This window comes from Danio rerio, chromosome 4 (assembly GCF_052040795.2).
Source record: "Danio rerio strain M-AB ecotype USA chromosome 4, GRCz13ab, whole genome shotgun sequence".
In the NCBI taxonomy this organism is placed as follows: Eukaryota; Metazoa; Chordata; class Actinopteri; order Cypriniformes; family Danionidae; genus Danio; species Danio rerio.
The window spans coordinates 25383918-25411445 of record NC_141024.2 but is presented as its reverse complement, the minus strand read 5'-3'; the positions used below and the strand labels follow the sequence as shown (position 1 = coordinate 25411445).

The window sequence follows — 27528 nt, the reverse complement described above, 5'->3', positions numbered from 1 at the left end:
ATTGTGAACTGTTAATACATTTAAAATTAGTGGTGGGCCGTCATCACACAATAATAAAAAAAATATTGCCGTTAATCTATTCTCAAAGTTGTGTTGGGAGCTCTGTCCATTCTATGCAAGCTATGGTGACTTTCCCACTGATATTTAAGCACAAATGCCTACCTGACTGGTGAGCTGTCTGACAAAAAAAGAAAAGTCCTACATGACGGTAATAGTTTGATCACGATGTTTACTTCAATAATACCACTAATAATTGCATACTCCACATGTCTTAATTCCATTTCTGCTTAGTTCAGTTATGACTTTAGTCGGATTAAGGTGATAAAAAAATCGCTGTTTCGAGCTTATTAAGGCCTAGAGTTCAAAATCCATGTTTAACTGCATCAACAGTTAGCGAACACAAGTACATCTTATTAAAAATCATTTATTTTCATCACCAATTATCATAGTAGAACAGTTTCTCAAGCAGTTTGTGATGTATTTTGAAAACAGGAGATGAGCCCCTGGTCTAATGCGCCACCTGGCTTGAGAAACTCGCTCTCGAAGACTTATTATTTAGGTACCACACAAATTCTGAATGCCTTTGGCAGAATTAAAATGAGCCATTTTAATGTAGATGAATCTATATTAATTCCAAGATTAATCTAGCTAAATCTAGATTAAAAAAAAAAAAAATTGCCCACCTAAGGTATATTTGAAATTTATATATATTTTCAAATCAACTATATTTTGAAAAGTAGTTTAATACTTAAAAGTTAGAACTTGTTCTTTTTAGCATCTTAAGTGTCAATTGATCATTTAGAATTTATTAAAATTCACTAATTTCCTGGTCAAGAAATGCATTTATTATTAAAATTACTGACAAAAAAAAAACATAATGATAAATTATTAGTTTGTTAAAAAAAATAGTTTGGCCTAAAAAATAAGGTGGCTAATGTAGTCAAAAATAACATAAAATGAATTCAAATGTAAATTGCATTTTTTTTACCCACTTGGCAGGTATAGAGTATACATTTGATTTTTGCAAGCTGTTAACACTAACGTTTTGATTAACCCAGTTACAACACATTAGTTATGGTCATTAACTCTTTACAAATCATTAGTCCAGCATCTGAATTTAAATGCAACTATATAAACAGAGGGAAATATCATGCAGTCAAATTTGCTTACAGATTTGCTCACTGTAAAAAGTATTAGCTTATTAAGAGTAAAAGCTTATTCTCCAACAGTCTGCCCCAGTAATCATAATTTGTAAATACCATAAATCTATAAAAGTTGTTTGTGTTATACATTCTTGTTTGTGTTGGTTATTTCATTGTACTTAGAAACTGTAAACATTTTGCAGGAATTGAATTGTACCCTGCACTTTGATTACTGCAACTTTGTAGACTTTTGCATATTCACAGTGAGTGGAGAATAATATCCAAAATATAACACAACGTAGACAGACTTGTTCACCAATCATCTAATGTCCCAAAATTCTGTCAGTTTGTTTTGTTTTTGTTAGAATTTTTTTATAATTTCCTTCAAAAAACTGAAAAATGTATTTTATTTCTAAATTTAATATCTTTATATAGTTTTTTTTTTTTTTTTTTGAACAGGTGGAAATTGTCATTCATCATTTTTAAATGATATTTTTAAAATAATCTTAATTAATATTTAGAACTTTAAACTTTTTTGTAGGTATATTTGAATATGAAAAAGAGATTAATCATACTTGCTTTAACAATGTTTAGGTCTTTACTATCACTTTTGATCAATTTAATGCATGCTTCCTCACTAAAATATCACTTTCTTTAAAAGTGTCTCACACTTAGTATGCTTTTTTTTTAAAGGTTTGAATTCATGTTTTAGAATCTAAACAGAAATATAATGAGGCTCTATAAGTTTATGTATTTACTAACATTTATCTTTGTTAATAATAATTGATAACAATACAGTCATTCATTGTTAGTTAACTCAGAGTGGAAGTTGAAAATAAGTAATGTGTTAAAACATAAATGTTAAACTATTAAAACAAGCATTGTTCGTTCTAAGTTCATGTAATAAAAAACTTTTTTTTTTATTAAGAGTGACCTGAACTGTATGAGTAAATCTTAATTAATGCAACTATATAATATGCGTGAAAATCAACTATTATTATACAAAAAAGTGGTAGTTTTTGAATATAGAGACAGTAAGATGCATGGCCCTTATAAAGAGTTTTGCCTGCAGTGTGTTGTCAGTCATCTCATACAGTATAAATGCTGTGGGATTCTTTACAGATTATTGTTGGCAGTTTATAGACAGAAACCTGAGCTTTATTGAGTCTGGATGAGAAACCTTATGATTCACCGTTAATCTGACTTGATTTGTATATGTCTTCATTCGAACGTGCACACAAATGGATTTTATTTAAGATCCTTTTTTCATTTAAATGCGCAAGTCATTCTTGATACAAAAACCTAGGCCCACAAAACATTTTAGTTCTTTTAAATTAGGGTAAAATGTTTTTTTTTTTCTCTTTTAACCCATTCTCAAAGCTGCTGAGACAAACTGTTACTAAGAATTTTAGAAAGGTTTCAAAGTGTGAAATCAAAATAGTTTTTTTTTTTTTACAGTAGCTGACATTCTTTAGGTATACAATTTATAAGTGCCAGTAAATTTACTGATATTTATTTATTCAATTTTTGTTAAACATTTGCTTCCACATTTGGAGTGGTGGTCCTTCTCTAAGGATTTCAGTTTGACAGCTTCAGCCACAATATTAGTAACCACACCACTCTTACCATTAGTTTGCTATGAGCGAATGATACGTATGCAAAAAAGAAAGCTTCGGCCCCAATAACTCAATATTCTGTTTCAGATGGAAGAGTATCACAGGGATTCTCAGCCAGTGGGCCTCCTGCAAGTGGTCTATGAGATATTGACTTAAAATTGACTAAAATATTGTACTATAATTATTTGATTTCATTATTAAATATGTCATATACTGTATATAATGATCACATAAAAGGATTGAAGGAATGGCATTTCCCGTTTTCTGTGATTGAATAGACTAATTTCGGTGCAAAAACGGCCTCAATGTAAACTCACTGGGTGCTCCGTTTTCCCCCACAGTCCACAGACATGTGCTATAGGTAAATTGGATGAACTAAATTGCCTGTAGTGTATGTGAATGTGAGAGTGTATGGGTGTTTCCCATTACTGGGTTGCAGCTGTAAGGGCATCCGCTGTGTAAAACTTATGCCGGAATAGCTGGCGGTTCATTCCGCTGTGGCAACGCCTAATAATTAGTGACTAAGCCGAAGGAAAATGTATAAACAAATAAACTTAGTACTGAATAGCAAAATGCAAAACACGTTTCATGACTCCTCTGAGTAAAATTTACTCACTTTAGATAGTATTTGGTCCCTCTCTTAAGTTAAAGTTACTCAAGTTAATGAGACAATGAAAATTAATTAGGTGATGATTAAGCACTGATGATGATGAACACCTGCTGTTAATAAGAAGAGAAACACAAAACTACAACTGACTTCAGTCACAGCCTTAGATTCAATCAGCCGAAATATAATACAACGAATCTCTCAATCTCAGCAGACAATCCTTTAGCAACTCCACAAACAGCAGCTTTACTTATTAGCAACCTGTTTGACCTTATAAAGAATGACCAAATACTCCCTTAACTGAGAAAATTTTACTCAGAGGATTTGCTGTGTGAAAAATATGACTCTGCAACGCAGTGGCGCAGTAGGAAATGCTGGGGGCTCTCACAGCAAGAAGGTTGCTGGTTCGAGCCTTGGCTGGGTCAGTTGGCATTTCTGTGTACAGTTTGCATGTTCACCTCACGTTCATGTGGGTTTCCCCCGGGTGCTCCAGTTTCCCCCACAAGTCCAAAGACATACAGTACTGGTGAATTGAGTAAGCTAAATTGTCCGTAGTTTATGGGTGTGAATAAATGCTTTTTTAGTCATTGGTTGCGGGTGGAAGGGCATCCACTGCGTAAAAACATGCTGGATAAGTTGTCGGTTCATTCCGCTGTGGTGACACCAGATTATTTAAGGGCCTAAGCCTAAAAGAAAATGAATGAATATGACTCATGAATAGCATTTATGCTAGCTAGCAAGTGGAAATTTTGGATAAAAAGTTTCAAATTGTTAATTTAGTTTTTGTCTAAGGTAACAGAGTTGGCAAATATACTGTTGTTTTTTATATCAATGTAAGCAAAAAGGAAGCTTTTTTTTGTATTTTGCAGCCACTGATTTATTAGAATCAAGCATGTTTTTAACAATAATTTCTATTAGTGAACAGTTTTTTCTCTTAACTTTTTTCAAACGCGAAATGTATGTTGAAATATAGGATCACCAACATACACACATATGACAGCCCCAAACATGGTGACGTAGCCCAGCTCTTTTTCAGTCATGGGGGGGGGTTTGTATAAAATGTCCACTAATGCAGTGCGTGTTGGCGCCAGTGCTGTGTGTGTGAGCTGTGTGTGTGTCAATGGGTACGGTCGATAATGTGTTTATATAACATCCTTCACATTCCTACACTAAGAGCCTTTCCATTCTCATACACTCCTTCATCCTAGCGAGACTCCATTCTCAAATGACACACATGCACACAGAATACACACTTCATCATTACATCAAGCAAACACACACCGTCTCATTGCTAAGTTTAAACAGCGCTGTAATGTCGTGTAGCTCAGACTTTCACTGTATATACTTGCGCACTTGTGTGTGTCTTCCAAAATGTGTCGGAATCTGCATCGGCTCAAGAGGTGAAGACCTTGCTGCTTGTTTTGTTCCTTGTTTCCTCCATTCGTCTTTGTCACATTCTTACTTTCTGCATCCCATCATCGCCACCATTGCAGACAGTTCATAATGGGTTAGTAAATTGTCTGCTTTTTTCTTCTTCTCACAATTCATGGAAGGAGATCACTTTCTTGCAGGGAAATGGAAATATCCTGAGCAAATACTTCTGTCAATTTTGTCTTTTTAACGTTTTATAAGAACCATTTGTGATGCAGTTTTAAAAGTTTGTTTTCACCATTTCTTTTTTAATATACAACAATTTGACAGTAAAGTGGTTTCCAGGAGGATGCTGTTCAACAGAACAACAGTAACAGCAGCAATATAATGATATTTATTATTGTCTTTCGGATGAGACGTTAAACCGAGGTTATGACTCTCTGTGGTCTTTAAAAATCCCATGATGTCCCTCAAAAAAGAGTAGGGGTTTAACCTCGGCATTCTGGCCAAATTTGGCCACTGCCCTCTGGGGGGTGGGTGGTGGCTGTCGTTGCATCATTCAGGTGGATGCTGCACACTGGTGGTGGATGAGGAGATTTCCCCCAATGTGTAAAGCGCTTTGAGTATCCAGAAAAGCAAAATATGAATGTAAGGAATTATTGATAATAATAATAATAAAAAAAAATTATAATATTAATAATAATAATAGTAGTTGTATACATTATTCCATTTTTTTCACTACACCCTCATTATTAATATCATTTATTATTATTATTATTATTAATTATTATTATTGTTATTATTATTATTATTATTATTATTATTATTATTATTATTATTATTATTATTATTATTATTATTATTATTATTATTATTAGTATTATTATTAATTAGTACTATTACTAGTAACAGTGGTAATTAATTATAAAAAAATTGGAACTCTTAACTTTCATTAAATATTTAGAAATCAAAACCAAATGAATATTCTTTTTTCTACTTATTTTTTTTTTAACAAAACCAATGTCACTATTTTTTTTTTTTCAACACATCCCATAATTTCTCAAAATATCAACCTCTACGCATGGTTGATATGTCAGTTTATGTTAAAAGTACTGGACTGTACTGTATTGGAAAAGTCCATATTATATGAAAAAATCTGAAAATATAAAGTGTAGGACCAATTTATTTAAAAAAATATTAAAACAAAACATTTTTGAATACTAAACCAAGTATGTCAATTAAATATTTCATTTAACATTTTTTTTTTTTTTTTACAATAAAACCGAAATGAAGAGTAGTAGTGCAACAGGATGTTTTTTTTTTTTTTTTTGTAAACCTTTAATGCTGTGTGTGTAAGCCATTATTTAAAACAGTCACCTTTAAATGAATTTAGCAGTCATTATTTAAATCAGTAACAATATGGTCAACTGTTTGGTAGAGGTCGAACAGATTGGTAATAAGTAAATCTGCTGTTTGTGGAGTTGCCTATTGATCGAGGTGATCCTCTGCTGAGATTTTGAAAGATTCTATGTATTCTATGTCAGCTGATTTCATCTAAGTCTGTGACTGAAGTCATGTGTAGTTTTGTGTTTCTCTTCTGTGTTTTTGCTTATTAACAGCAGGTGTTCATCATCACTTCTCAATCATCACCTAATTATTTATTTCCTTGTCTAAGTAACTTTAAACTGAGTACTCTAAACTGAGTACATTTTACTCAGGATTTTGTTGTGAACTCAAATTACAACTTAATTTAAACTATTGATTGTTTTAACCAGTTTATTTTATTTTTCCCAATGTAAATTTTGATTAATTTCTGGCAAATGACATTTTGAAATGATAATATCAAACAAATATGAACTGGTATACAATTTTGACAGTATGATACGCTTAGATAGAATATGGTTTTACAGTATTGTGAAATATTTTATATTAAGAAACATTTAAAATATTTTGGAACAGTAGCTAAACATTTGACTTCTGCTGTCTTCATTAATTTCAAAAACAGAGATTTTTTTTACAATTTGGCATCTTTGGATTTTGTTTCTGCTGGAGATACTGTTGTCATTAAAACATATCTTTCATATACTATAGGAACGGTATAGCAGAAAATGTTTAATACCCTGATTTTTCCAAACTGCGCTATATCTTTATAACGGTTATCAATCCATGCCTACAAACAAGTTGAAATAGTTTGATTGATTGAAACTCATTTGATATAAAACGGCATCTATTCTGTTTTTAATTTACCATAAATATGGCTTGTTAACCCAGTAAAATGCAGATTCATACATGACCAACCCAGGATCCCATACTGTATATTATGGCCTCTTTTTTCGGATCTTTGCCGAAGGTACAACAGCACTCTCTTTCTGCCAGGTGCATGAAGCTGCGAGTGTCTGCGGCACGTCAGCATGCGTTTCTCTGTGCTATGGAGAGGGTCCACTCTCTGCTGTGTGCTGGAGAGAAGGAAGAAGCTCTTTGTGGCAATGCCAACATTCGACACCGGCCGATTCCTGCCAACGCTCCTGCGCCATCTTGCCAGGGCTCCGCTTTCCTTTTCCAAAAACGCTGCCCCATCTGTTGCTTTGCAATGGAGGTCTTGCTCTCTTTTATTCACTCCATTTCAATCCCACACTCTCAGTCTCTGGCAAGAGGGACTTTTTTTGCTCCATTCTGGTTCTATGGCAGTCAAAACTGACCCCATCTTAGCTCTTCCTGGACTTCAGCCACAGCAGAGCAGGAACCATCTTGGATCGTTGGCAGAGACACAAAAGCCCTGCTTTTTCACCATCTTAGGATAAAAAATGTTTATTTTATGAATGAAAATGCAATCTATACTTCTGTAACCGAATCGTTTCTCATTTAGCAGTGATTCGTTTAGTCAGAATTGGTTGTTTTGGTAAACCATATCAAAAGAGTGATTCATCAGTTTCCTCTCTATTTTTTATAATCACTATATTGAGCCATCTTTGGATAGGGCAACTTTTCTAAGAGCATGCAATCTCAGTTAACAATAAACTGTGGTTCTAACCACAGTGGTTAATGAACTTTTAACCAAAAAACTGAATATTCATTGAAGCTGTATGTCGCTAAACACCTTATCAGTAAAAATGAAATGTGTGGGAATAATTGGCTTTCCCTTATAACAATGCTATTGGCTCTTTAACTAATATATTGCCATGTATAATGACATAATAAAAATAGAACAGAAAATTCTAAAATAATGTATTCTTCATAGTTCAACATTCAAAAAACATGTAACTAAAATTCCTGAAGGTAACAGCAGTCAAACTTGCTCTTCTCTCTGCTGTGGCATTGATCAGTTCCCAGTTCTCAGAATGTTGCGTTTCTCAGCCAGAACTTTTTCACCAAAGATTTTTGAGAGGTTTTCAATCAGGTTTAGATCAGGACTCTGGGCTGCCATTTCGACATTTCCGTGTTTTTCAGCTTCATGGAACTGCTTTACTCATTTTGCTTTGTAACCAAGCTTTTTTGCCTGCATGACAATTGCTGGCTGATGGAATTATAAATGCAGATCTGTGATTGGTCAGCTTGGTAGTGGTGAAAAGTGCGGGTTGCGGTGAGAGTCATGGGAGTGGAGAGAGGAGTGTTAATCAAATGTTTGTATTATTCAAATGTAGTCTTGTGGTGGAGCTCCAGGTAGACACGTTTCATGACTAAAGTTGTTGAAAGTTTGCAGTTCTCATCTCTTTCTTCCCTGATTGAATGTAAGTGTAAGCTACCTCTGCAGTAGCATCACAGACGTTTCTGGCAAAAACTCAAACGATGGCAAAGAAATTTGTGACAGAAACTGCACTACCTACTAGCATTTTAAATATTATGCACTGTGAGCTACACCCATTGGTTTAACACGGTAATATAAATCAGGATTTACCCTGTTAAAAGCTGAACTGGATGTGTTCCAGCTGCAGAGTTGAACTGATCGACTAATGAGAATCTCCATGTAATCATGTCTTATTTATTTATTTATTTTTTTATATCAGTATTTCCGGGGACTTGAATGAGTTAAGATACATTGTAATGCTGCAGGATTTCAGAAATCACAGATATTGAATTGGCCAGCTTATATTGCTGTAGCTGAAAGGGTTATTCTTTTAGCCTTCTCGATAGGACCAACTTCAAACTAGACTCAACTTTAAAATCTCTAAATTTAGGTTGTTCATTTAATATTTTCTCTACATAACTTTGTATACTACATTAAACTAACTTACATTTGTTAATGCCTGTACAAATTTTCCTATGTCGTTTTATTTACACCAATTGTGCTCATTCATAAGTGACTTTGAATAAAAGAAGCATCTGCAAATTGATTCTGTTATCACCAGCAGTGTTGCCCTTGCAGGCTGCCCGAGAACACTCCCTGTCATTGTACCAAGCTATACATCCCATTATGCCCTGCACTCACACACTTGTTACAGTTCACCTCCTGATTACACACAAACACAAATAAATCTGATCAGGACTGATTTTGTGAACTATATACACCACTCACACACACATCTAAGTCTTGTTTTCCTGGTAGTGAGCATTTCAAATAGCTTTCTACTCGTGTTCTCACCCTTGTTTGTTTTGTTTGTTTATTTTGCCGGCTGCCATGACCTTTTACCAGTTACACTGACAACGCTTTTGGAGTACCTGCAACTGTCCCCGTTTGAACCTTGACTGCTTGACCAATCAAAGAAAAGCTCTATTTGGATCTGACCCCTGTTGTTAACCCTATCTATACAAATTACAAGTAAATGTAAATGCAGTGGTTTGATGCCGCATGACTGTTAATTGGATAATGGTTTAATGTTGTACATAATAATGTCAGTTTGCTTATAACCAAACAACTTTGTGAGGATGTTTGCAAAAGTTTGCTACAATATATCCTTAAAAAAACCTAAAATCATTAAATTATATCAGTACAGCTGAAATATGTGAACAAAGTTGGGTACACTGTAAAGAGAGAAAAAAATATGTTACCAAAATGATTATGCAAAATAAACTATCCATAATTATACAATTTAGGTTAAGTGAATGTAATGTTTTCACGCTGCACTGGGTTTACTCATCTTTTATACAAGTTAGGTCAACTTGTCAGTTTTAAGGTAACACATTTACTCACTTTTTATGTAAAGAAACGAGTCGTTCAATCACATCAACAATGAATGGATTTGTAAACAGTTCATCTGCTTCTTTAAAACTATCTGACTCAATAAGTCCACTAACTCCTATTTAGCAAACAAACACTAATGGATTGTTAAAAGCCACCAAAGTCAAAGAAAAGTGTAGAAAGCAAACACAAATTTGTTCACAAATCCCACTGATTCCTCCAGACAGGAAACAGTGTGCCAATGTGCCAAGCAGATCCACCTTTCATCCCCCCCTTTCTGATGTCTCAACAGCACTTCCCGGATCAGTATTTCACCTGTCACATGCACAAATACACACACACACGGATCCCTTCACCCCATTGTACAAACGCATTGTACGAACATCTCTCACACACACACTCCTGTCGGCGATGCCTTTTGCCCATAATGAGGTCTTATTAAGCTCCTTCGGTGTTGAGAATGGAAGTTGTCACCAGGACGCAGGTAAGCCAGACGCCACAAAGGCCGATGTCTGATGCTAAACAAACGGCTGACATCGCTTTCGGCTCTGGTGCCAGAATCAACGTCACTTCAAGTATTTCTGACGCACATTTATCGAACAACACAAAAATGTTTTGAGCCGCAGAGAAAAAGAAAGAAAAAAATGGAGTGGGACTAAAAAGGAATTTATAAGAAATCTGTTTATTCTATTATTCTGGCTATATCTTATTGTCAGTTTGACACGCTTAAAATTCCTGTCAGCGTTGGAGTCGGTTGACGGCGGATGTATATGTTTACCTTTCTCCGAACGCGTGGGATGAATAACCTGTGGAGGGAAAAAAGGTGCCTTATTAAATTTGATGAGGAGAAAAGTGTCTTAACGTTTTTATCGGAGACAGAGTGTATTTGTGCTCTGCTATCAGCCTCGTTACAGATGCCTGTGTTTCCCACGACACACTCGTCGCACCGATAACCAGGCTTCTGCGTGTGTACGCATACATATTTATTTTTTTATTCGGATGAAATGATGATTGTGTGGTTATTGAATCCATGTTTATGTCACAGTGAGAAAAACGTGTCAGTCAGGATGATGGGATGTTGAGAATGTGTTGGGGAATATTCTAATCCTGATTTTGATTCCCATTTTGCTCAGGCAGGTAATGTATGGCTTTGATTCCAGCATTTGGACCGATTACAGACACATGTTCAAGCTAAACGTTGATTTACCCTTTTCAAATTGATTTGTGGTTGATTTGATTGAGGGAATCATCCTTTATTTGTTCTTAAGACATTATTGTTGAAATACAGTAAATGAATTTGTATCAATTGATCAAATTCAGCAATTTAGGTGTAGTTATATTGAGATAGATGCATATTTTGGGACTAAGGCTTTGAAAACAAAAGAGTTAGTTCATGCAAAAATTAAAGTAAAAAAATGAGTTTGTTAAACACAAAAAAAGATATTAGGAAGAATGCTGGTTACTGGGATCCATCAACGTCCATTATAGAGAAAAGAAGGAAAAAATACTATGGAAGTCAATGTGTGCCAGCAACCATTATTCATCAAAATATATTATTTTGTCTTCAACAAACTTTTTGGTGTTTTTTATTTTTATTTGTTTGGGTCTCTTTAGGAATGAAAAAGAAAAGTTTGTGGCTGAGAATCTAAAAGGAAATGCAGATATAGTAAAAAAAAAAAAAAAAAAGAAACAAAATCTAAGTTTGAGATATACTGAATATACTGAATACTCTGATTTATCATGTATAGACATGCTATCTTCAGGGGGAAGAAAGAACACTGAATACTTTTTCCCATTTTCTGAATGGTCATCATTGTTGGATAATGAAACAGAGATTGCTAAACTATTATTCATTAAGTAACACTGCCATCCCTTTACTTCTCTCTATTTTTAGTACTTTTAGTTCCAAAAGAAAAGAAAAGGAAAGAAAAAAAAAAGAAAGAAAAAAAAGAAAATTGATCGAGTGATTTAAGGAGTTTACACAGAATGACAGGTTGATTGGTTCTAATTTTGCATTCACGTTTAAAGCTTAATTATTTATTTTTTAAAGTATCTTACAATAAAATAATTACTAAAAAGGTAGTTTTTATAAATCTGATGGATTTCTGTGAAAAATGTGTGTGTGTGTGCGTGTGTGTGTGTGTGTGTGTGTGTGCGTGCGTGCGTGCGTGCGTGCGTGCGTGCGTGTCTGTCTGTCTGTCTGTCTGTCTGTCTGTCTGTCTGTCTGTCTGTCTGTCTGTCTGTCTGTCTGTCTGTCTGTCTGTCTGTTTGTCTGTCTGTCTGTACAGTATGTGCATGCGTTTGTGCGTGCGTGTGTGTGGCTGAAGTTAGAACTATAAGCCCCCCTGAATAATTAGACCAGTACATTTTTTTCCCCCAATTTATGTTTAACGGAGATCATTTTTTCAACTCCTTTCTAAACATAATAGTTTTAATAACTAATTTCTAATAACAAATTTATTTTACTTTGCCATGATGACAGTACATAACATTTTACTAGTTATTTTTCAAGACACTTCTATACGTGACACTCAATAATTATGACCTTAAAATAATCAAGCTAATAATTTTGACCTTAAAATGGATTTTAAAAAAATGTAAAAACTGCTTTTATTTTAGCCGAAATAAAACAAAAGACTTTCTCCAGAAGACAGAAGAAAAAAATATTATCAGACACATTTTAATCATTTTGACAGATGTAAGTTAAGATGACTACACATTTTTATTTGATGCAACAACAACAACAACAACATAATTTTACAGTGTGCTTTCAGTGCAACAGACTATTAAGAAAATTCATTATATTTAAGAAAACAATTACGAAAAAAAAAGTCCTGGACATGTTACTTGTAACATGGTGGAAATAAAGGTCCCACAAATCAAAAGATCCCACAACAACGACAACATAAAAAACACCCCTGGATAATTGAACTAAACAAATATGGTCTGATGTAAAAACAAATGAAGACTTTTTTTTTTTTTGTCATTGTATTTTTAAATTTTTAGTTTTTTTCTAGTGCATCAGAGCCAATTACACACACTTTTGTATTTATAGAGGTTATAATTGCAGCAGCCATGAGAGCAATCATAAAATGAGCTGAAATACAAAATAGTTGAAAGTAAAAAATATCACACTTGGAACAGATAATTAAAATAAAAAAAGTCACATTGGCTCTAAAATACATTTTAAAGTAGTTCTACTACGCTGCCCACATTTAGTTTTTATTTTGCTAAAACTTAAAGTTTATATGTAGTTAAAGATTAATCACACCAGCCAACATTTTATTCTTATTGTATAAAAACAAGCATGTTTACCAACACAGATATGTAAAAAAAAAAAAAAAAAAAAGTAAAATGGTCAAGTTTGTGATTATGCAAAACAAAGTATTTACTGCCCACAAACTTCTTTTTATCTCAGCGAAACTTAAACTCTTAAAGATGGAAAATGAGAAATCGCACATACACACTGCTTTGACGTGCACGCTTCTATCTGTGAGATGCAGCGGCCGGGATTGTGTGTATGGTATATAAAAGATTAAAGTGTGTGTATGAGGTGATGCATTGCCATTGTCAAAAAGAAATCCGGCAGGGCGGCCCACCACTATCAGCTCTGAGATGAGAGAAGTCCTTAATCCTGTGCGCACACACACATACAAACACAACACACACATTTACATCTGCAAACAACAAACAATACGCCCACATAATTCATACAGAGAAGGACAGGAGGAGAGAGGAAGAGGAGGAACCAACTCTATTTTTCCTGCTTCTGTCAGAGATTTACGCGCGGTGACTTTAACTTGTGATGTGCTATCACACACTTTTTTTTTTTGCCTGTTTGTGTGTGCAAATGGGGAAATCGTTCTCTGTTATCCACAAAAGGACAGAAACAATTGCAGAATGCTAAAAATAAACTGTGTAAAAAATAAACTTCATAAATCTGCTTAGAATATTGTCTTTGGTGCCATCATTTATTATGTTATTTTGGTTGGTTTAAATCAGATTAAAAAAAATAAATAAAAGAATTGATAGGGAGAAAAATATATACTCACCGACCACTTTACTAGATACATCTATCTAGTGTCAGATTGGACCTCCTTTTGCTTTAAAAACTGCCTTAATTTTTCATGATATAGAGTCAACAAGGCACTGGAAATATTCCTCAGAGATTTTGATTCATATTTACATGTTAGCATTACGCAGTTGCTGCAGATTTGTCTACTGCACATCCATGATGCGAATCTTTCGTTCAACCACATCCCAAAATGTTCTACTGGATTGAGATCTGGTAACTAAGACCATTTTAGCACAGTGAACTCATTGTCATGTTCAAGAAACCAGTCTGAGATGATTTGTGCTTAATGACATGGTGCATTATCCTGCTGGAAGTAGCCATCAGAAGATGGATACACTGTGGTCATAAAGGGATGGACGCGGTCAATACTCTAGTAGGCTATGGCATTGACACGGTGCTCAATTGGTACTAATGAGCCCAAAGTGTGCCAAGAAAATATTCCCCACACCATTACACCACCATCACCATCCTGAACCGTTGATACAAGGCGGGATGGATCCATACTTTTATGTTGTTGACACCTAATTCTGACCCTACCATGCGAATGTTGCAGCAGAAATCGAGACTCATGCGACCTGGCAATGTTTTTACAATCTTTTATTGTCCAATGTTGGTGAGCTTGTGGCCATTGTATCCTCAGTTTCTTGTTCTTAGCTGGCAGGAGTGGCACCCGGTGTGATCTTCCATGTCAAGGTTCGACGTGTTGCGCATTCAGAGATACTCTGCTCTGCATACCTTGGTTGTAACGAGTTGTTATTGGTTACGGTTGGCTTTCTATCAGCTTGAACTGTGTCTGGCCATTCTCCTCTGACCTCTGGCATCAACAAGGCATTTATGCCCACAGAACTGCGGCTCACTGAATATTTTGTCTTTTTCGAACCATTCTCTGTAAATGCTGGAGATGGTTGTGCGTGAAAATCCCAGTAGTCAGCAGTTTTTGAAATACTTAGACCATGCCATATTCAAAGTCACTTAAATAAACTTTTTTCCCCATTCTGATGCTCGGTTTGAACTGCAGCAAATCGTTTTGACCATATCTACATGCTTAAAAACATTGAGTTGCTGCCATGTGATTGGCCGGTGAGTGTATCCTATTGCAAGTCTAAGGATCTAGTTTAACCCAGTGTTTTTTGTTTATAAAAAAAAAAAAAAAAAGATAGAGATTTTTAACTTTAGACATTTTTCATGTTTGTGAGGTGAGTATTTGCTGAAATTACAGCATATTTACTGACCCCAGAACAGTGGTATAGCGCAAACACGTAGGACCCTGCCCGGTTTGTAAATGAAAAAATTGTTTGCTCTGATAACCTTTTTTTATTTTTTTGTTTTTTTATTTATTTTATTTAAACATACTGTCACCTATATCTAGTCAAAATCATGAATTAAAGTGAAACTGAAAAGTACCACCACAGTCAAGGACTGTGTCCCTAACAGCAAAAACAGTTTTAAAAAGACTACTCTGTTAATTCTGGGTAAAACTAATAATAAGACGTTGTTTGAAACTGTGAATGTTTCACATTTAGGGGCAGGTCACATATTGCAGGTTTTATGCATGCAAATTTGTAATTTCCTATCTAGGGACGCATCTTGCAGACACAAATATGGAGCAGAGTTCACGTTTTTAGTCATGTGACTAAAACTAACCAATCAGCTTCATAGTCTGTTAGAAATATCCACTTGTTAAATGCGACATCGAACGAAATAGCTTCTGGATCAAAGTGCTCTATCAATATGGGGAAACTCAACAAATGCTAATATTAATCGTTTAGAAAGCAGTGTTATACTTTCGAAAATCCAGACCGCTATATATATATATATTGAGAAAGTATATTTTGTATACACATAAATATGACTTTGACATGCTAAAATTACTTGATTTACATTTTGCATCATGGCCACATGCCTCTTTATTCATTTCGCTTTTTGCTTGATCAGTGCATAAGCAAATGGGTCATGGTTTCATAGTATTACAATTAGTTCAAAATGAAGGATTAACCAAATTCATCTCTGACCACACCAAACATAAACATTTCATTATTTCTTAGCCACAAATTTTAAATGTGGGTAAAGCTGTCAAAATGACTTCAACATAAGAGGACCGCCACTCCAAATGCATTGCCAAACTGAATTTGGTCTGTCAAAAAACATTCAACTTTGTAAGCGCCATCATCATCAGACCTCAGCCAATCAAATTGCTTTGTGCAAACATACACCAGCGCAGATGCTAGCCAATCATATCCGTGTCCTGCATTCTCATAACAATAAAGCTGTAGAAACTGTTAGAAAGGACATGAGTCTGGAAGAGTCTATAGTGAACAATGATTTTTTTCCCATATTCAAAAGTATTTGAGTGACATGGCTTATGTATTCTATTGTCTTTGAGGCCAGATAAGTGAGGTTTACACACACATCCTCTATTAGTTGGCCTCCATGCACTGCAAACCAGAAAACAACCAATCAGAATTTCTGATCAGTTAGCCCTATCACCAACCTGCTATGTGATACAAACAGTAATCCACTGGAAACAAAATACCATGCACACAGGCATCTAAAATATATAGGAAGTACTTATTCTAAGATAAGAATGAGAAACATGAGTGCATCACACACACATATTCACGTGCACAGACTGAAATGCCCTGAAACGATAAACCTTTCTTTAAATACATCTCAAAGATAAACGTCAATACATAGTTACATGGATGTACCATCAGAGTGCATTAATGGTTTTCCCATTCAGTGTGTGTGTGTGTGTGTGTGTGTGTGTGTGTGTGTGTGTTTGTGTTTTAATTCGGTTCAGACTGCAAGCTCGACACTTCTCTAATTAAAATGTCACTAGGCAGATGATTAGAACCGGCGTCTGAAGTATGAGCCGGCGTTACTGTGTGTGATTATCAGTGTGTTAGTTAGCTTGATCAATGTGAAATGTATTTAGATGGAATTGAATTGAACGCTAATGTCTTTTCAGGGCCACACGTCGTTTGTTAAAAGAATGAACACGACATTTGTGCATCTACATTTTTATGTAAATGACTTTTTTATTAGTTTTCCAAGAGCAATAATAGTGATGCTTTCCCACGTGTATCGTTTACAAACCAGTTCCTTGTTCTTCTGAATGCAGAGCACAGATAGTTGGAATCTGTCAGTCAGAAGATGTTAGGAGAATTTTCATTGGTTGACTGGTCGTGGTTTTCGCCTTCATACCATCAGAGTGATAAAACTGAACTCCCGGTCGAGCGTATCGTGAAATGACAGATGAGACTTACTAACTGTCATAGTTAGGGGTGATTGTATTACCATTAAACATAGCTCTATTATTGAATCTGTTTTATGTGTATGGTTTAAAAATAGTCAAATAAGAGTTATACTGTTATATAAATATTACTTAATAGTACTTTTGTACAAAATACTTTACCTTAGAATCTCACCGTTTATCTGGATTTACTTGATTTACAAGGTACTGTATAGAGTTTTATTCCACAATGGTCTAGTTAAAGGCAAAGTTCACCAAAAAAATAAACATTCTGCCATCCTTTATTCCTCCTCCACTTGTTTAAAACGTACTTTCTAATGTTAAACACAAAGAAAGATATTTTGAACGAAAACATTTTTTTATAAAATTTATATAGTCTATATATGTATTTGTAAAAGCATTGACTTCCATGGCATTTGTTTTTCCTACTATGGAAGTTAGTAGTTATAGATTTTTTAGTATTCTTCAAAATATCTTCTTTTGTGCTCCACAAACAAAGAAATTCTTGAATGATTCTATAAATCACTTGAGGTTAAGTAAATAGTAACAGTTGGTTAAAACATTGGTGTTGTGTAAAAAACAAAAAATAATAAAAATGTTTAAAAATATGGAATGTGTTTATTTATATTTTGGCAAATCAAATGTTTTAGATTTTTTTAAAGAAAACAAACAAATAAATCAGTAAATAAATAAGTGTATACATATTCAATTTCTCTAGTACACAGAAATTCAAAGAAATACAAACAAAAAAAATATATGTTAAACATAAATTAATAATACATACATACATACATACATACATACATACATGCATATACCTGTATATACAGTTGCAGGAAAAAAAGTATTGATGCATCAATCAATCAATCCATCCATCCATCCATCCATCCATCCATCCATCCATCCATCCATCCATCCATCCATCCATCCATCCATCCATCCATCCATCCATCCATCCATCCATCCATCCATTCCCTATATTATCGATTTAATCAATTGATTTTTTATCTTTTTATTTCTTTATAAAATTCAATCATTTTTATTTATTTTTCTCAAATTAATATCAAAAATCCACTAATAAAGCTGAAAATCCAATCACCCTCTTGTTTGCCATTTTCCATCTACTTAGCCTACTGCAGATGGAGATATACTATTTAACCCAGCTTAAAACAGCAATTTATGCACACAATTCAGCGTAGATTGCAACATGAAGAGATTACCATTATCATTTTTTTTTTTTTTTACGGCTCAGTAAAAAAAGGATTATTCCAAGTGATCAGTGGATGAACGCAGAGATAATTAAATATTAAGTGACTGATAAAGACACCGATTAACAGCCTTTGAGATTATACTGTACATCCCGAACTGTGGCATTCTTGTTATGCTTTAACTAGTAAACTGTCACTGAACGTTTGTGGTGTCGTGACACTTGTGGAATGATGGTAATGTGAGCTCCTACATGACTGACATGAGGTGCATGCGGGTGTATGTGTGACAATACTTGTGACGTGTGTTAAGTAAGAAAGGATTTCACGGTTTTCGGACATGTTTGGCAGTCTGACATGAAACACGTGTTTGAACTTTCACTGCCACCTGTTTTCACAACTTCACCTAAATATCTGTCATTCCTAGTGTGCATGGGGTCACGATAAGGTGATTTGAGCACTTTACATACGGTGTATGTATTTGTGACTTTTTCAAATCGTAAATTTTCATATGACTGAACTCGAATTTGTACAAATTACCCACCAAACTGACAAAACGTACAATAGTTACATTTCCTCGTGAGATCAGGCTGCTAATACTGACAAATATGGCAAGTAATACAATAATTTATTTATTTTTTATTAAAATGTTAACATTAGCTAAGTTTCCATAACAAGTGTTAATGCGCATTTTAAAGTATCACATGAGAAATTAAATGGAAACGCCAAATTTTGAAAACACCCCAATCCCTTAATTTGCCAAAATGATAAATAAAATTTTGTGTTTACTTGAGGTAGCATTCAATTTTTATGCGAACGATGGGAGATGGAAACATATTTGCCAAAAAAAACACATTTACTGCGTCCAAAATCTCATACTTCCCTAACATATAGTTTGTGAAAAAAGTATGAGTCGAGTAGTATATCCAAATTTATAGTATTTGAAAAGCAGTAGGTCAGAAACAGTTGGTGAGGCAAAGTGTTACAACAATAATTACGGTTTTTACATTACTTTGACTGGTAGTTTTAGGACTGCGGTAGGGGTAGGCCTTAGTAAATATACAATTTAATGTGGAATTTGATAAACAATATAATTCTCATTATAATTACCGTTTTTTTTTTTTTTTTCATAACAGTGTAACAGTGTAAAGGAATATAAATGAATAAAAATATGGCTTATTTTTAATAAAATTTTTTAGGGGAACAATATAACTGTCTAAAAAAATTACATGTTTTTATTTATATTTAGTATTTTTTATTTTAATTTTGAACAAACAAATCTGTAAATAAGTAAACAGATCTAAAATTACATTTTTATATGCATGTATCTATTATTATGATTATTATTATATTTCATATTGCATTAAAAAATATGGAAATGTTTAGTGTTGAAGTGGGGTTGGACGAAATTAAAATAGAATTAATGGGTACTTTAATAAATAATATAAATAATTCTTGTTAATTTCTGGCTGCAGAGCTATCTCTTCAAGCAATATACGCAATGCAACTGATGGTCATGTGATAATGACTAATGGCAGATGTAGTACATCTGAATACCATTCATGCTATTCATATGCATACTATGTAGAATGTACTTTTCTAATGATTGCTTAGTAAAGCAAGTCACAGCAAGAAGGTCAGTGGTTCAAGCCTCGGCTGGGTCAGTTGTTATTTCTGTGTGGAGTTTGCATGTTCTCCCTGCGTTTATGTGGGTTTCCTCCGGGTGCTCGGTTTCCCCCACAGTCCAAAGACATGCGGTAAAGGTGAATTGGGTAGGCTAAATTGTCCTTGGTGTGTGAGTGTGTATGGATGTTTCCCAGAGATGGGTTACGGCTGGAAGGGCATTCACTGTGTAAAACATATACTGGATAAGTTGGTGGTTAATTCCGCTGTGGCGACCTGAGATTAATAGGGACTAAGCTGAAAAGAAAATGAATGAATGTTTAGTAAAGTATGCAATTTCTGAGGTAGCTAAAGTCTCCATTATGCTTGCCATGTTTTCTGTTGGTTAACATCTTGAAGGAAATCCATTTTGGAAATTTGTATTTGCAAAGAATTTCACACAACATAACTTTGTCTGAGGAAGATTATTTTGCAAGTATCTTTCATTGATATTTTGCATCGTTTAGTACACCTGAGTGATTAGGAACAGGAAATTGTTCAACCGTGATCTTCAGTGTTTTCTCAAAGTTCTTTAAATATGAGGAAATGCAAAGGCCAAACTCAGTCATTCATCACAATGGGTTAAACCAAAGAACAATGATTTAAGGAAAAGAAAAAAATAAATAATATCTTAACTAAATGTAAAGTGGCAAGAAAATAGCACAAATGCAAACAATGGCCATTTCCAAAAAGTCAGATGGTGTTCAAATCTAAAATCTTAAATTAATAGAAAAAGCTTGAAAGGGTTACAAGAAAATTAATCAATAAATTATTATTAAGGCTTTACTGTCATTCAAAAACAAAATCAAGCTTCCAGTTTATCAACTCAATTCACGAAGGGTGCTAATTTTAGTAAAGGACTTTGCAATTGGCTTAGAATGGGAACCCCTATATGCATACCTCAAAAACACAATTTCTCTATTTGAATTGTATTTTAATCTTTTTTTGTTATTGAATCTCTAATTTTGCCACCTTTTAATCTTTGTATTTCTTTGACCTGTGCAGTATAACTTATTTAACATTATATGATATACAGTTGAAACCAGAAGTTCATATACACTCTTAAAAAGGAACATAAACCTTAAAAAAAATAAAAATAAATAAATAAATAAATAAAAAGTCTGATGGTAAATCATACTAAACGTTTATTATTTTAGGTCTGTTAGGATTACCTAAATGATTAACATTTGCTAAATGCCAGAATAATGAGAGATTTTTATTTTTTATTTTTAGAATTTGTTGTTAATTTCTAGACAGTCAAATGTTTACATACATTTCTTTGGTATTTATTTAGCTTTGCTTTTAAGCTGTAAAACTTTGGTCAAATGTTTTGGGCATCCTTCCACAAATTTCTCACAATAGTTTGAAGGAATTTTGGCCCATTCCTCCTAACAGAATTGGTGTAACTGAGTCAGATTTGTCGGCTGTCTTGTTCGCACAAGCTTTTTCAACCAATATATTTTCTCTTCTACATAATCAGAATGCACTTTTACTAAGGGCAGTATGACATATTGCCATTAGAGTCATGTAAGCGCCATATTGCCTGTAGTAAAAACAGGAAGACAAAAGCATTTTGTCTTTTTGAATTAACATGGATTGTTTTGACTCTTTTTGTTTCCTTTTCCAGACTTTAAACATCTCAGAACTGTTGGAGGGTCAGAGAAATCTTGGATTTCATCTAAATTTGTTTTCGGAAGACAATTGAAGGTCTCAGGAGATTGGAAAAAAAACATGGTGGTGAGTAAATAATAGCATAATTTTCATATTTGGGTGAACTAACCCTTTTAAATAATATGTACATTTTAATTTTAATGTACATTTTTAAACATGTATTTAAAGTGAATAATCACAGTGACATTCATCTATAAAAGATGTACATAGGCTGTCAAGCACACATGCAGAAGTTTAACAGTGGGCACACAGGAAATCGGACCACAGGATATGTCTTCAAAATGATTCTTTTTCCCATTTTGTAATTTAGCAAATTGTAATCTGGCTTTATTTATTTATTTATTTTTTATTCTGGCTTGTTGATTTTGTTGAACAGTGTGTTTGAGGTTTTCCCTTAATACAATTCTACAGTTGTGCCTCCAATTGACTCAAATGTTGTCAATTAGCCAATCAGAAACTTCCAAAACCTCAACACCATCATCTGAGCTTTTTCAGAGGAATAATAATCTTATTGTATTTAAACCTGACTTTTAAGAAAAGTAAAAAAAATAAATATTTTTTTTTAAATATCTCTCTTATTATTCTGCTATTAAGCATAACAGAAACAAATTTGATAATCTAATTTACCTTAAAGAGAAAAGGTTAGTCACATTAACATCTGAATTTTTTAAAATGGTTATGTGCCTTTTTATACAATTATGGAAACTTCTGGTTTCAACTGTACCTTGCAAACATAAAACAATACTATAAAAAAGACCAACACATGGGGCTCGATTTTAATGATCTAGGTGCAAATTCTGAAGGGCATGGTGTAAAAGCATTAAGGGCAAGTTTGTATCCACTTTTGCTATTTTATGAATGAAAAAATAGGGTTTGCACCCTACAGGGTTGTTCTTATTCTCCTAATGAGTTAATTTGTTTGTTTTGAGCATAATGGGCATTAAACCAATTACAGTTTCATGTCCCATTCCCTTTAAGAGCCAGTTGCCTCACTCCATGGTCCATCTGCTATTTACATGGCGGACTTTGTAAGTGGAAAAACTGAATGGAAAAACTGACAGATTTACCGGCGAGAAAACAATTAAACAGACCATCTAAAAAGCAAGCCTCCTCCATTTGGCCAGTTGACTTTCTCTTTACTCTACTTTTTACTTTACTCCTTTACTTTTGTGGATAAGGAAACGCTGTTGTACGCACTCTAGAAGGCATCCATTAGCCTACTCAATATAATATTATTCGGTAAGCACAAAGATTTGTTTCAAAACTATTTCTAAATTCAGTTCTAATTTCCAGCAAACTAACAAATAAAAAATAATAATGAAGTGTGGTCAGAAAGTTATATCCAAACTCACGTAATATTCCTATGTCCGATTTGGTGATGCATAATGGTGAAGCATCTCCAAAACCTGACAGGTGGACAAATCTAATTTATTATATAAATAATACTATTATACAAATGTGAATTGTCATGAATAAACTGAAAAAAGCCCCTCCCCCCAATAATTTTTGCACAATTTTAATCCTTTATTTTTTTCATATGTAAAGATTTTTGTGTATTGCCGTACACCCTGTGTCTATTAAACGTTTAAACCTACATTGGCACATAACACACTCTATTTCCTCAAAATAGCATTTCGCCAAAATGCACCTTAGCACACCTTCTTTATAGAACAGCATACCCATGACTCCACAAAGTAGTGCAAATGGATTTGCTATTTAAACATGGCGCAAAACGTGAAAATTAATGTTGCACTGGTCTGAAAACAGCAACAAACCGCACCAAACACGTCTTGCCCCTTATTGCGCCGAGTGTATGATAGAGCCTGTGGTCTTTTGAACTCTATATGGCTTCCCTTCATCATTTAAACACAGTAGTAATGAGTAATTCAAATCAGTTTCTCCAGTCTTTTTTTTTTCTGTCTAATGAAAGTTCCCTGTGAACACTGTTAACCTATGGCTTTCTTGTAAAAACAAAAAAAAAAAATAAATAAAAATAAATAAATATATATCACATTGTTTTGCAGCAATGGTAATGCGGACATTACGACTCATTTACCAATTTTATTTCCTAAGAATGCCTCAGGGCTCTGTACAAGTCCCTGCTTAAAATTTGTGTTGTTAATTTTTAAAATAAGCATTAGATGTTTAAACCACAGGTGTTTTGACACCAAGTAAACTCTAAATCAGACACGTAAAATAAATGTATGCCGCTGAGCATAAAAATAAATGGTGTGTTTGTCCATCTCTGCCAGCTGTTTCCTTTTATTCCCATCTATATACTGCATTATTTGACCTTTCCATGTGAGAGAGATAAAGAAGAAGGGTGTGAGGGGGATACAGAGAATAAAGAAGTGTCAGAGCCGAGCAGAATAGCATACAAAAAAATAAACAGTTTTAGCTCAAAGGATAAAATATCTGCAGCTTAGAAGAACTAAGTCGATAGGGGAGGGGGGATAAGCCATGTAAATATTCTTCTGTTTACCTGTCTGCATGTCGCAAATTAATCACTCGCACACACACAGGCACTCACGCACACACATACGCACACACACACAGTTTGTTTACCTGTCTGCGCAGCCGACATTAATCATGGTGGTGTATGGAAAGGCTTCACTGTAAACAGTTTAAAGCGCTACCAGTTGGCACCGTTTTGTTTTGGTTAGGATACAGAATGAATGATGGGCCCTTAACAGTGCACTGAGAGGTTGCCAACCATGATGGAGGGTTGCAGGACACTAGTGTGTGTGTGTGTGTGTGTGTGTGTGTGTGTGTGTGTGTTGTGTCTGTCTTCAGATATCAGTCATTGACTCTCTACTACCCTTGAGTTCAAAAGTAATGGGCGCAGAGTGTTTATACTATGTGAAACTTTCCAGAAGAAATTGCATCACTCTTTCTTTTAGTTTAAACGGGGTCTTGTTTATCATTGTTTTAATTGTCAAATTTCTTCAAATATGTAAAATCAAGATGATGTGATAATTGAGAATTGCTACTAATCTATTTTCATACGACAAATCTTTAAAACAATTGCTTTTATACATTTGCTATAACATGCTTAATAATAAAACGGGTAAAAACAGATACTGAGATGCTCTTCTGCATACATTGGTTGTAACTAATGGTTATTATTTGAGTTACTGTTGCCTTTCTATTTTTCTCGAACCAAATGCTTTCTGAAATATTCAGACCAGCCCGTCAGGCAGCAACAACCATGCTACGTTCAAAGTCACATGCACAAATCCCTTTTTCCCCATTGTGCTGCTCAGTTTGAACTGCAGCAGATCGTCTTGAACATGTCTACATGCCTAAATGTATTGAGTTGCTGCCATGTAACTGCCTGATTAGAAATTGCATAAACGAGCAGTTAGACGTGTACTTAATAAAGTGGCCGGTGAGTGTTTAATATAATAGATCACTATTATAATAAAAATATATAATTAATTTTACACAATATTTTTATATAAATAGAATGCCTAAAGAAAACAATGAGAAACATTAGTACACATACAACTTATTTCAGTTCAGCTATAAAAAATAAAATTAAAAATAAATAAATAAATTTACAACAACAAAAAAAAAATTTTAATAAAAAAATGACAATCTATAGACAAAAAGACAAATAGGACAAACTAACTATTTATGAGCAATATGACACGAGTAGCAGTGCGACATGGCTGTATATCGGCACTGGTGGGTGCGTTGGCACGAGGCTGTATATATATATATATATATATATATATATATATATATATATATATATATATATATATATATATATATATATATATATATATATATATATATATATATATATATGCCAAAAACACATCACAAATATTAAAAACTTGTGCTAAAATAAACTAATATTTTCTAAACTATGATAAAACTAAAAAAACTCACACATACCTATATTAAATAGAAGTTGCTTTATTTCAGCTGCAAATTACAATAATATTCCTACTTGAGAGTTTGTCTTTATGTAAGAAAATAAATCAAATTAAAAACACAATCCTGAAAATAATGGAATAAATTATTTAAATGTACAAAAATTATATATACAGTTGAAGTTAGAATTATTAACATATGTGTGTGCGTGTGTGTGTGTTTAAGAGCAAAGTTAACTAAAATAAAATGAAAGCCAAAAATGAAAGTAAGTCACAGAAGGCCAGGGTAGTTAGTTCTGCTGCTTTGCTTTATAAGATTCTTACCTGCTGATTATTTTACATTTAAATCATTTGAATTTGCTTCGGCTTAAATACGCTTTCATATGTAGGGGTCTGGATTAGCGCTCGACGTATCTTTTGCAGGGCGAGCATCTTAACTCGGCTCATTATCATAGCATTTCTCCTACCTGCCTCATTAATTTCTCCTTTTTTTGGGGGGCAGAATGGTTTAATTTAATATATGCTGCGCTTTTAATCATAAGTCGCATGTACTCGCGGCTACGGAAGAGCCGGACGGATCACAGGCCTTTTGATTTCCACAAAATCCAACATCCCTCCATGGCTTCAGTGGGGCTCATGAAAGAAAGATGCTGCAGAATCACAGAACGACAGATAGCGAGAGAGTGTTGAATTAGACATGTAAGTAAAAGAACGTACATGATCACTCTTTCATAGCATTTTTAAACCACCAGATGTGCATAATTGCCAATTTGTTGAGCATTTTGAGAGAATATGCACTTTGTGTTTATTTTTCCTCAAGTAAATTCGTAAGCTAATGTTAAATGTTGCTCTATTGCACTACAGTTCAGGCATTCTCACACTTTTATTTATATAATGAAAACTAAAGTGGTGTCAGTGAACATACATTTGACAAGCTTATTCAATAACTTGTCTCGTAGGAAAACTAACCATGGTTTATTATAGCAAAAAACTAATGACCATGTTTAAGCCATGTGTTTAGTGTAGCAAAGCTATGTCAAATCTGTGGTTAGGTTAGCGACAATAACCAAGGTGTTTTGTTTTTTAGAACTTAAGTAGAACTTTTAATAAGGATGCCTTATACTTCTTACTACTTTCTTTTTGTTTCTTTTATTGTTTCTTTTTCCCTTGCTTGCTTTCGCTCTTCTTTTTGACAAAAGAGAAGTGATAACACTTAATTCTTCAAGGCTATACACAAAACATTTAAAAACAAAATTGTTCTTTTCATTGTGGTCCTTGGTGTAACATACAAATTAGTCTGCTTCTGGTAACAGGTGCACTGCATTATAAATGCAACAACAAAAACACAAATACAATCACACACAACCTGTAAAACGTACAGCAAAATCCATCAACACAACACCACATTTATTCTGTTTGAGAGCCAACTTTTAGATTAGAAACTAAAACTAACCACATTAGCCATACTTTCAACTTCTACAGTGAGAGAGACTTCATGTATTTAGCAATGGTTCAGACTTGAGCCTTTGTTTACTTTTTTGCAGAATGTTTTGGTGTGTTTTGGCAAAACCTTTTTCACATTTTTTTTATTTGGTTTGGGTTTTATTTGTTGGTTGTCAACTGCTTAATTTTTTTAGGACAAGCTAAGATGGCAGAAAGCAACAACAAAAAAATGCAATATTATTTATAACTTAAATAGTGTTAAGCAGTTTTTTTTAAGTTCTGTTAAATCCAGAATTCTTGTTCAGTGCTTTGTGTAAGGTTTATGAAAAGGATCGGGTTTTTACTCCAATTTTAGTTTTTCCTTTCTTTGTCTCTTTTGTAAGTTAATTATTTATATAAGGTATTAATATTTTTGTAATAAAGTGTGAAAATCAAACATCCACAAATGGATTTAAAAACAACAATACAAATAAAACAAATTTCTAT

At 33.8% G+C, this 27528-nt stretch overlaps 1 protein-coding gene across 1 annotated transcript in view; it reads left to right on the top strand.

The window, feature by feature from the left end:
• The window catches only part of LOC147844732 (uncharacterized), a 731371-nt gene that overhangs the window by 237392 nt on the left and 466451 nt on the right, over positions 1-27528 (top strand). Inside the window, exon 7 of the mRNA XM_087248271.2 lies at positions 21675-21784. Within this exon, the coding sequence (XP_087104397.2) occupies positions 21675-21784 (110 nt within the window). The remainder of the gene's footprint in view (positions 1-21674; positions 21785-27528) is intronic.